At 41.2% G+C, this 12333-nt stretch overlaps 2 protein-coding genes across 2 annotated transcripts; both read left to right on the top strand.

Annotated features, from left to right (window-relative positions):
* The first annotated feature begins 321 nt into the window (after positions 1-321).
* Positions 322-1281, top strand: LOC135480421 (keratin, type I cytoskeletal 9-like). The gene has a single exon (XM_064760249.1). It carries the CDS (start codon positions 322-324, stop codon positions 1279-1281), a length of 960 nt encoding a protein of 319 aa, XP_064616319.1.
* A 7760-nt stretch (positions 1282-9041) lies between these two features.
* On the top strand, positions 9042-9764 carry LOC135480419 (ESX-1 secretion-associated protein EspB-like). Its single transcript, XM_064760248.1, has one exon. The coding sequence runs from the start codon at positions 9042-9044 to the stop codon at positions 9762-9764; it is 723 nt and encodes a 240-aa protein (XP_064616318.1).
* The last annotated feature ends 2569 nt before the right edge of the window (positions 9765-12333 follow it).

The raw sequence follows: 12333 nt of genomic DNA, 5'->3' as shown, positions 1-12333 counted from the left end.
CTCCGGCCGTACGTGGGAAGGTATGCAGCAATCTGTGGATCGTCGTGGGTTCCCCCGGGCTCTGCCCGGTTTCCTACCACCGCAATGCTGGCCATCGTCGCATAATTGAAATATTTTTGAGTACAGACAGTAAAACACCAATTAAATAAATAAATAAATAGACCAGATGTGTAAAAAAAAATGCTGTCATTTATAGCTATACATTCCTTATAATACATTTCTTTAAAATGTTTTTTTTATGTCTTATATTCAACAGAGATGGTGGTCTTCAGCCCGAGTATCGTATTCCTGTTATCCTGTCAGTGCATAACCAGCCTATCAATGGTGCTTCACAACCCTGCAGCTGGTAGAGCGGCGCCAGCGGCGGAAGCTGTGGAAGTAGAGACGCCAGAAGTGGCGGCAGGCGGCGCAGGGATCGGAATGGGCATGACAGGCTATGGAACAGCAGGTGGTTGGGGCCCATACAGCGGGGCGATGCCTCCTCCTGGCTACCAGGTGATATATGTGCCGGTTCAGAGCTACGGCCCTCCACGACATTATCCGGACAGGGTCGGAGCACATACAGGGTATCACAATCAGGCTCCTCCTGGTCTAGATGCCCGATACAGTCGTCCGACAGCAGGCGCAGGTTCAGCGGGGGCAGGTGTTGGTTCGGGACTGCCAAGCGCTGGTACAGGACGTGATGCATCAGCCACAGGTGTAGGCCGAAGTCCTTCAAGAACAGGTGCAGGCCGTCGTACTCCTGGCGCAGGTGTGGGCCCTGGTTCTACACGCGCACGCATTAGTAGAACTCAAGGAGGGGGCGCTGGTTCCACCGATCCTGCCGTAAGCGGTGGTGCCCCGCATTCTGTTCTTGGCGGAGGCTCTCCTCTTCATGGAGCAAGCGGTGGGGGTTACCCTTATCCTCCTAGCGCCGGTGGTTACCACTATCCTCCCAGCGCCGGTGCATACCATTATTCTCCCAGTGGTGGTGGTTATCCCTATCATGTTAACGGCGGTGGCTATCCCTTTGGTGGAGTTCCTGGCGGGCACTACGGTGGAGGTGCGGGCATGGCAATGGACCCCGTTGTCCAGCAATTATTAGATATCGAACCGGTAATGAACGCTGCTGGAACAGGTGTAGCGAACACGGCGCAGCAACCAACGGAAATAGAGCGGGAGCTAGGAGCAGGAACACATGCAGGGCTCAACGCGTTCAGTTACGGGTTACCTAGTCAGGGGATGTGGGTACCAGGTACCGGGATGAACAGGGGAGGCGCCATGGCCGGTGGATGGGTCTAGAGAACCGGAATTATTCTCCGCGAACCGTTTCGACACTACAATATCAACCGGTCTATCAAGGAAAAGAATGACTCGTGTGCTATGAACAGTGGAGAACAAACTTGAAACTTGAGAAGTAAACAGAAATGGAACAATATCTGGACTCGGCTACCCAGAAAAGAAATGCCATTCTATTGTTTTTATGTAAGATTCAGCAGTTCCCATTATTTCTTAACAAGCAAGACTCAGAATTGAAGAATGGCAGTAAGTGTTGTGCCAGCGAAACAAATTTTCTTTCAGCAGACGTATTTTGGGGTAGAAGTTGAACGTCTTGACCTATTTGCAGTGTTTCTTAACTCTTTCGAAAATATCTTAAGCTAATAGGTCATGCATAAGAACTGTGAACACTGGATGAATTAGTAATGGGCGGTGTAGTCTGGACTGAAGTAAAAATGAATTGAATCTTATTCCTTTGTTGTTGTAGCGCTTTTAAAGTAGCAACTCGATTTTAGTTTGTTTTTACAGTTAAGTATTTCACTGTCAACAACAACAAAAAAGAGTAACTGAAAAAGAATCTCATTCAATGCAACACTAATAAATATCTGATATATACGCACAAATACAGTAAAACTAGGATGGTATATAGTTGCGATAAAGTCAATACCACGACGTAAACAGTATTCTTCAAAAGTATTTATTTATTTAATTAATTGGTGTTTTGCGCCGTACTTAAGAATATTTCACTTATACGACAGCGTGGAAACCGGACAAAGCCCAGGGGAAACCCACGACCATCCGCAGGTTTGCTGACAGACCTTCTGCGTCAAACGTACGGAAGATCGCTAACCCTAATGACATTAGAATTTACCAATGTCACAGACATTGCGCTAGAGAACTGAGTATTTTATGTGAGCATAAGTCTTAAATGTATTATGAACTTATCGGTGTGGATAAAATTAATAAAACTGCCCTTACAAACAAACTGAACAGAACTGAAACATCACTGTGACGTTAATGGACCTGACATTACCCTTAAAACGTATTTATGGGAATAGAAGTAAAAAGATCAAATACAATTTTATTCAAAAGATATTCTCAAAATAGTGTTTGCAAACGTCTTCAACTGATGGTTTTTTGAATGTTTTGCCTTTGAAAGGCGTCTTTAGTCAGCTATAATAATGGGCGATTTCCGTCTACTTTGTCCTCCGTTATACATTACAAGGCAAGGATACTGTTTGGTAATTTTGTGGTTTTAAAATATTCGTATAGAGCAGATACCGGATCCTTCCCACTGTTCTTCTAAATAGTGACTGAACTAATTGCGGTCTAAGTGACAAGTAGATATTTTGGATGATATCGTTGTACCCATGAAACGCTTGCAAAACAGACACAACAATGGCAACATAACCCTTGACCATCCGCATTCCGCTGACGAAATTTCATAAATGATATTCTAACCGTCTTGTGTTGGACAGACGTGAACAAGCAAAACTGTTCTGCATATTATGGCTTCAGGAAAATATAGGTTTAAAGGTGCAATTCATTAGACGTGACTTGTCTAGAATTACTCAAAATTCTATGTTATCATTACATATATAACATACAATCAGATCAAACAATGTAAAGGGATCACGCCTGATGATTAGAAGTCTTATAAAGCTTGCCTGTTAGCTACTGATTGTAATGGGCCTGTATTCTTTTACCCTGGGGGTATAAGGGCTGTGTACCCATCATTGATCATTACCGTTTGTCTGTATTGCTTACTTAGTTTTAAAGTCGGTCTCAGTGTTGTGTGCATTGATGACGACGGAGTCTGTCTGTACCCTGTTGTACATGAATTATGCTGAGTAAGTGAAGCTTCGTTTCTAGGACACCAGATCAACATCCGGCATCCTGACATCGGGGCCGACCTCACCTTCACCATCCCATAGGGTTTGAATAGTCACATACTAAGCCGATTTTCAGCATTTGTGGTATAAGCCTAATTGGGCTGTGCACGGGCAATTGTCTGTTACAACGCCCAGATTGGCACATTCACAACAGACTTGAGCATGTCACTATAGCAACCGTTATAATCAGTGTTAGCCATGTCCTTGATCAGAATACGCCGTGGAAAAAAATAAAGCAGTGGCTGCTGATCGTAACTTGATTTCGGTTTTTGCACACCTATTTAAACTTTTCAGGGCACATGGAGATAAGCAGAACAGTTGTTCATTTATTTATTTGAAGGTTGGAAAAAAATTCAATTGTACCATGATAATCAGTTCTATATGGAGAAGAAACCAAAGTGTACGACAGAAAGCATCCACCTGCAAAGTAGCAAACTGTCCGACAGATGATTTACAGACAAAAAAACTACAGTACAGGAATCATGTCGTCAACCAAAATGGACGTTCCGGGTCAATAATCGCAAGGCCATTTCACAAAACGACATTTAACACAAACCACCAAAGAACTAAAAACGTAAATAAAGTATGAAATTAGGACGGAATCATGCACAGAAAAACAGACACAACGGATATATTTGTTTCACTGATGTTGGGAAGGAACAAGGAATGTTTGGGGCGAATGAATTAGATCAGTGTGCAAACCGTGTCCCATGCTACATGTAGTATATAAGTTAAACAATTCAAAACGACAAGAGTACAACCCTAACCCCGGGTTAACCGAAATTAGACTCAGACGATAAGCAGAGTGCCAGAGATTCTGAACACTATGTCCGTAATTACTTACAAGAGAATTTGGCATATACTCATGTGGAACTGAATAACAGACCAGTTTTTGCAGTAGAAAGCCTGAAACGTAGACAGTTCAAATCCGGCCGCTTGTCAATTTATCAGAGTTACATTTGTATTCCATCTGCTACGATATATGCTTAAATGGCTGCAACGTACACACCTAACAGAATTAAGTAAAAATAATGCACTGATATCAGTCACAATTCTTTAGAAGTCCCTGCTCTTGAATTACTCAAGATCTCCGTCTTATAAATGAAATATTCTTCAGTACGGCGTAAAACACCATTTAAATACTTAAATAAAACAACGTAAATTTGCTGCATTATTATTGGTTAGGGTTATGTCAAAATTTGAGTATTCTCAATACATTGTTATCATACTATTTTCGTCATGTGACGAACATTTTCAGCATCTCTAGACAACGGGAACTTGGTATTAATAACACTGCATTTTACCCAATTCATTTTGGCCGTGGTGCTGAAGGGTGTATAAATATCTACTTATTAAGCATTTACATGAAGAATCAGAAGAAACCCATAACCGTGGTGAATTGACAAGTGGCCAAATTTCGCTGGTTACTTGTGATCATTTGCTTACTGCATACACACACATCTATCGCTTACACCGTGTGATAGGTTATGTGCATCAGATACCTCATTGTGTACGTTTAGTAAGTATTTCGGTTCTTCAAAGCCTTGTTGTAGAGAACAGATGTCGTTAATATTAATCGAGGAATCAGTGAAGCTCATTGTTTAGTGAGGATTGCCACCTGAGCTGATAACATTACATCGTTGACATCTAACCGAGTGAAGCGTTCTTTGATTGGCAGATCGTGTGTATTGCAAATACAACAAATATACGTGCAGTCTAAGACAAAGCAAATTCTCTTGTCATAGCACCTGTATCATTTAATATATGCATCACTGAAGACTTACTGCATAGAGAGTAAAACCAGAGCAGCGTTACCAGAGAATTCCGATGAAACACGGTAAACCAGGACTCTGCTGGACACTTATCAAGCATCTTAAGCCCCAAGTCATAAATTGGAAGTGATTAAAAAGCCAGACTGAGAACAGAAAAAGATCGGAAATTGTGGTCGATACATCGCCCTATAGTAAAGGATCAGTGTACAAATTTTAAACTTCAAAGAGGAAAACATTTTAATTGTAGTAGTCCCTGAATTTTTGACTTAAGTCTTAAGACGCTTGTGAACAAGCATCTACGGTGTCTGGTTAATGGTGGACAAGCATCCGCGAGGATTTGGTTGCTGGTGGACAAGCATCCACGAGGTCTGGTTGCTGGTGGACAAGCATCCACGAGGTCTGGTTACTGGTGGACAAGCACCCACAAGGTCTTGTTCCTGGTGGACAAGCACCCACAAGGTCTGGTTGCTGGTGGACAAGCACCCACAAGGTCTGGTTGCTGGTGGACAACCATCCACGAGGTCTGGTTCCTGGTGGACAAGCATCTACGAAGTCTGGTTCCTTTGCATTCTTTTACAGTTATTCTGTGTTAATTGTGATTTCGGTAAATCTAAACCAGTGACGTCTTATTAATTGCAATTGCAATCACTGCATTTGATTTTACCTAATTCTGCTTAAGCCATGGTGCAATGGGGTCTGTATTTGCTGCTATTTGAATATTTACATTAATGGTTGGAATAAAACCGTAAATGAGATAAATTCACCGACTGTGTTTCACCGGTTTCCAATTATCGCACCATCGTGCTGCATCCGTGATGTATACTTCAATATAGTAGCGGAATTTATATGGAAAACTTTCATAAAAAATGTCACAGTTTAAACTAACCACCTCCAGCTTACTGCACAAGTTGTTCCTTCTTCAACAAATAGATTGCTTCCCGAATGGTTTAAGCTGCTAGTTGGAAAGGGTGTCTACATTTAAGCCCATGTCCTTCAGCAGTGTAACTCGGGAATCAGCGACAGGGGTCATTAGTGTCAAACTGAAGCACCACCTATGCTGATCAGTCTCAGTGTGAATCCGTTTGACGACTGACACTGGACGCCATCTGAGGCGAACTGAAAATTACACTGAGATACAGGCCCACCAGTTCTCCGTGGAGAGAGAAGACGCTGGTAAGTAACATAATGGGTAACATCATTCACGTCAGAGCCATATTCTTTGCAGAGGCATTGAGAGTGCTGATTTCTCGTTGAACTCAATGATTCTGATATCTGGTAAAAATTCCCTGGTGATTTATCTCATTTTAAATTTAATTTTTTCAACTAGAAATTTTTAGTGATTTTGAAAATATGTTATTGGCACTTTACATGCTGGTGTTGTTTATCTAAGGAAAAGAGAGCAGGATTTTAATTTGTTTGTTACAAGGTGGTTTTAGTTCCAAAAGACAGCCTAATTATTTATACCCATATCTTCAAATCAGAATATATTGATAGCTGTGAGGTTGAGGTAGTGAGCCAATTTGAAGAATCACGTGCCATCTCGCGCAGATGGAACATGACCGTGTCTAAGGCAGGTGAGCATGACATCGGCATAACTCTTTCGTGTGTTGTCATGGTTGATTATTAATACCGGTATGCTTAAACCTGTTGTTGTTGTTGTAACGTATGAATGACATCAAAGGGCCCGTTTTTATCCTGTAAACAGCGTTCCTATTGTATATAAGGCAAACGATATATGAACCATATCTTAGATCAGATCCAGACCAAAGTATTTTTAAGCCTTTTTCTGAACAACATTTACATTGCTTTACATTGCAAGTCTCACTGCGTCTGTCACACCCTTGTTCGAATCGAGTTCTCGTTACTTGAGATGCTGCTTTTTACACGGAAGCTCGTCAGGTACCTGGCAATAGGCAGTGTTTTACACCTAGCCCTTCAGTTACTGCTACTCAAAAACCTAACCATTTTATTATCAATAAGGAAATCTTCAATACGACGATGAAAACCAATAAAATCAATCGGAAAATCGATCAGACATTCTGCACTCGGCGGAAAAGTGCTTGTGCACGAACATATTAATGTTAGTCAAATACATGTATGTGGAATAATACATCTGTATGATTATCACGAGAAAAATTCAGCAGTGTTACTCATTGTTTGATACGAGAATGTATATCTGTCAAGAATATCCCAGATCTAATTTTGTCGTGTACTATCATTTTTAGTGATTATAACTTGGCTTGAAATTCAATCCTCCAGACAGACGGCTGTTAGAACGAATCAAAAAATTCCTCATTAATTCAGAACCATTTAGGAGACCGGATTGTATTTCAGTTAACAAAACACTGATACAGAAACTACTCGAGTAGAGATAAGTTCGACATCGAAGTCAGCTCCAGGGTTTAAAGCTACAAAGGGCACTGACTAGTTCAACCCACCTACAAGAGAATCGCTTTGAGACGATCGTAGCTGTGACATGTAGCTCACTCTATAAATAACGTCGCATTAACCTAATCTGTTTTGTTTAATGAACTTGTTACACGCTCAAGCAGGATATGTTTAGAATTACAGACATGCATTTCAATGAGAAACACGAGAAGAAACTGTTGCTGTACTGGGTAGCGCGGTATGTCTGAATCGCGCTTGGTGGACACAGTGTTAACTGCACAACTAAACTTGCATCAACTGTGTTAACGACAGCATTACAAGAAGTACAGTCATTTTGGAAGAAGTACTGTTGTGAAGTTGAAAAACAATTCAGGCGTAAACTGTATGTGGTTACTTAAAAAGTCTAAACGTCTCACTGAAGATCTAGACACTCTAATACACATACCGTATAAGTTGCTTGGGATTTCTCCACTCTCTTTGCTACGATTCTTCACAAGGATTTATTGGATAGAATTTCATCACTAATTGTTTCGGTGTTTAATAAAACTGGTCACCGCTGTGTTAACGTCAGAGGCAACAATCTATTCGTTGAAACAGACATTCGTATACCAGCCGTCAACCAATAAGGACGTTCCGCGTCAGTAATCGCAGGACCTTGTCAAAATGTCAAAAATTCAAATTGTCCCTCGTAATGTCAGCGAAAACCGCTTTGGCCTTTGTATAAATACATGTCCAGATAAGATCTACCATCTGGAGAGTGTGTGGTTTCTGTAAAATCCAGCGATTACTGACCCGGGAGGTCCGTTCAGGATGACAGCTAGTATGCGAATGTCTGTTTTCATGTCTAGATTCATTTTTTAATTGCTTTGGCTACATTATTTCGAGATCAGCATTTCCTGTAGTGCTCCAGGCACAGAGAAGAAAAAAATACGCTAACACTCTTAGATAGGTAATTATTCAAAATGTTTTAACACAAACCTTGGATATTTCAAGCACTTTATAAAATGGATAATATTTTGGCACTTTTGGCAAATGAGTATTTAAACAGTAACACATTTAAAAGTGCGCGCTCGAAATGTAAAGTGCAACACAGTGGTATTAAGCGGCTGGAATGCGGCGTTCCTGTGTCTGTCTTTTATACTATTTCACCTAAATATGATATAGTTAAAGACGTACATAACAAGAGCAGCTACGACAGTGTGATAGTCACAAGTAATTCGGTGAAATCTGGCCTCTTGTCAATTTACCTCAGTTAGAGTTTCATTCTGTATGTAAAAGCATAAATGGTTGCAAATTTACACGCTCCCTAACTTAACCAGAATTAAGTACAAAAATGCAGCGATGTTAATGGCAAATCATCAGACGTCACTGGTCTAGAATTACTCAAACTGCTGTCATCACAATTAACACACAATCGCATTCACAAAAAAAACAAGTCAGGCGTTTTCATGGAATTAAGATGTCTATATAGTGCTTCAAATATCAAAACCCTAAGTTTAAAACGTTTTGAATAATTGTGTATTTAAGAGGTTATCGTTTTTTCCCTTGTATACTCAATATACGCCACGCACTAGGAGCAAGAATTAAGTAGACAAGGTTTGAATACCGGGCACATTCCTGGGAAATTTACTGATTTTCAGCGAATATCTGGGGTGGTGTGTTAATGGTCTGGTTGCTTGTGAAGTAGGCATAGATTCACTTTACTGGTGTTGTTTTATTATCAAACAGGGACATGGGGACATCCAGGTTGTTGGTGTTTATGACGCTTACGGTGTGCTGGATACCTCCCGGGATAAGCCAGATAGCCAATGCGGCAGGCACAGGTCTGAATCCCGACCTTCTCGAATTGGAGTTACCTGATGGTGTAACCCTCGGGCCGATTGCTGTCCCAGCAGCAGCGACAACCACAACGGCTGCAACTACCTCGGCGAATGGAACGGCTGCCTCAGGTGGAACGGGTGGTTCTGGAGGAACGGCTTCCACAGGGGGCAAGGGTGGTTCTGGAAGAACGGCTGGTTCTGGTAGTGGCGGTGGTGGATCAGGTGGTGGCAAAGGTGGAGGATCCAGTGTTCTGGACGTTTTAGGGACTTTGCTCGGAATAGGTGGTGGTGGTGGTGGCGGTGGAGGGGGTGGTGCACAGGGTGCCATACAGGCGGCATTACTCAATGAGATTGTAGAAGTGGATGCAAAGGGCCCTCAGCCGGCACGTACCGGACCGAGGCCGCCGGATTACGAAAAGGAAGTGGAGTTAAGGCCGAATGGAAGAGGAGGGCTGCAGTCCGTGGTGGATGTGGAAGGCGGTCTCAGGAAGCGAGTCCGCCAGAGACCTAGTAATGATGGCGGCGATGAAGGCCAGAGGAGAAGGCGACCGAGGCCGGGCAACGACGGTGGCGACGAAGGACAGAGAAGACGACGACCCGTGCAAAGAAGGCGACGACCCAGGCGACGTCAATGATGTCGTCAATGAAGGTTAGAGAAGGATGCATCGCCTCTGAGCGCGGACTGATTACCCAGCAATAGCTCACAGCCCTGATGTAAAACTCGGATTTATGTAGATACGGGATCCAAGACTTGAGCTAGTATAGAATATTACTTTTAACAATGAAAGGTGTCCATAAGCACCCGTAAGTACTTAAACAATAAAAACAATAACCAGATAATTTCAGCCTTCTGAATGTTTTAAGAATCTCTATTGTCCTGTTCTCTGATCTATTTTGCTGTAGATTATATGTTTCAATATGAGTAAATACTCTGTATTAATTACTTCCGCCAAAAGAGGTTGGGCTTTTGCTAACATTTCTTTCTGTGTTTTATCCCGTACTCAAGATTATTTCTCTTATACGACATCGGCAAGCACTATGGTGGAAGGAAACTGGACAGAGCCTGGGAAAACCCACGGCCATGAGCAGGTTGCTGGAAGACCTTTCCACGACAAATAAGTATAGCAGACTACAGCACAGAAAGTAGAACCAGAGCAACAACGACATTGTGATTGTTGCAAGTGGTCACATCTAACTGGGACCGCTTCGGTGACCTAATGATTAAAGCGTCCACCTTGAAGTCGGGAGACCTGGGATCAAACCCGGGGATGTTCATAGTAAACACTTTAGAAATGGTACTTGCTGCTGACCCACTTGGCAGTTTATCCCAGTCACAGTTTTATTTTCAGTGTTCGAAGAAAATAGTAGCAGCTCGTACGCTCCTAGCACCATGACTTAAGCAGGGTAAAAAAAATGCAATAATGTTAATTGTTATTTATATGTCTCCTACATTTTCCTGTACTATTCTGTATAGGTTATACTGAGCGATTAAATTCTCAGGCTCTTTTGATAGACAGGGAATTTCACTTAATTCATGATAATCCTAAACACTTTTCGCGTGCATAGTTTGTTATTGTTTGTTAGATGCAACAACATTTTGTTTAACTCTACAGCAGTGATGTCTAATAAATAGCAATTATTATTATCGCATTTTTTTTTTACCAATTCTACATAAGTTATGGTGTTAGAGGTGTATAAGTTGCTAGTATTTAAGCATTTTCTTAACAACTAAAATAAAATCGTGACTGAGAAAAACTGACAAGAGACCGTATTTAGCCGGTTACGTGTTACGTATGAATGTATGTATTCTTGGGGTATTGTGTCTTCTTGTCACATTACACTGAAAACCAGTCATGTTTCCTTGCTCTAACCTTTCCCACAAGCGAGGCAGTCACAATCATCATTTTTAAAATCTTTGGCATGAGCCTACCCGGGTTTGATTCCTGGTCTCCCGACTTCGTGGGGGACGCTTTAACCATTAAGCCACCGAAACGGCCCCAGATACCCATGACCACTTGCAAACAATCACACCGTTGTCGATGTTCTGATTTTACCCCCCGTGCTGTAGTCTTTTATACTAAATAAACATATAAATATACAGTGAGGAGTAAATGAATCTACACATATTAATTACGGTGACATTTTCCTGCATTGCCGAATGACATAAGAATGTTTTCCTAAACATGTTAGACTTTAGAACAGGTCATCGCCATCTGATTGCTTTTGACTGTCCTTAAACACCTGCGTGGTAAGCGAGCTACATAACAGACCGAAAGTCTCCTACCATAATGTTGACCGCCGTCGTATAAGTCAAACATACGGCGTAAAACACCAATCGAATAAATCAATAAATCAATAAATAAATTAATAAATTAATTGAACAATGCAAAGGGAACGTTGAACGGTTTGATTGTTGTCCAAAATAATACAAGAAAGCGACTACATCATACGAGAGAACATTCAAAGTGGCAAGAAACACTTTCATTTGTTTTCTTTTTTAATGTGAGTTCACACATTTATTACAGGCAAGCAACTGATTTCTCAGGTAGGTTCCATAAATCTTGCTCAGCCAGGTAATATATCAATGAATGCTTGGAGTTTAACGTTGTACCTAACAATTTTTAGTCATACGGCGACGAGGAGTCATTAGATGTGTGTGTATATTGTGTCTTCTTGTGGCAGGGTGAGTCCATGCCAGGAAAGTTCTTGCTAAGGGCCATAGTACAGTTAAAAATTTGAACAGTATTTAGTAGAGAATAGTTTTATAATGATATTAATATCTTATGTTTGAGTGTAGGTAAATTATACATAAGGTACATATATACACTGTGTTCATTTATACAAATGATTACAAAAGAATACAAAAGGGTGTGCATGATTAAGAAGGCCTGCTATCGAGATTGTTCGCAGGGCCCATGCTATATGTGCAACTTAGACGTTTGACTCTTATTTAGCACACAGAGAACAAATCTTAAGAATAACATCTACTATATGGTGATATGATTTGCAGTTTTTTTAACAGGCTGAAATAATGCCGAGGTGTAGGCGTTAAGCCATAATCATTCATATCCATTTATAAGTATGTGAATGGTTACTTAAACTTGAGTTTATTTTCCTTTAAAATTTCACATTTTTTTCTCTTTACTTTTTTCCACAAACGGATGGTCGTGGGTTTCCCCCGGACTCTGCACGGTTTCCTCCCAC

The sequence above is a fragment of the Liolophura sinensis genome, chromosome 13 (genome assembly GCF_032854445.1).
Source record: "Liolophura sinensis isolate JHLJ2023 chromosome 13, CUHK_Ljap_v2, whole genome shotgun sequence".
Classification (NCBI taxonomy): domain Eukaryota; kingdom Metazoa; phylum Mollusca; class Polyplacophora; order Chitonida; family Chitonidae; genus Liolophura; species Liolophura sinensis.
Note: the sequence above shows the minus strand (reverse complement) of the source record. Positions and strands in the feature narration are given on the sequence as shown.

Excerpts from the sequence above, each read along its gene's own strand:
- LOC135480419 (XM_064760248.1), top strand. The coding sequence starts at position 9,042 with ATGGGGACATCCAGGTTGTTGGTGTTTATGACGCTTACGGTGTGCTGG.
- LOC135480421 (XM_064760249.1), top strand. The coding sequence starts at position 322 with ATGGTGCTTCACAACCCTGCAGCTGGTAGAGCGGCGCCAGCGGCGGAA.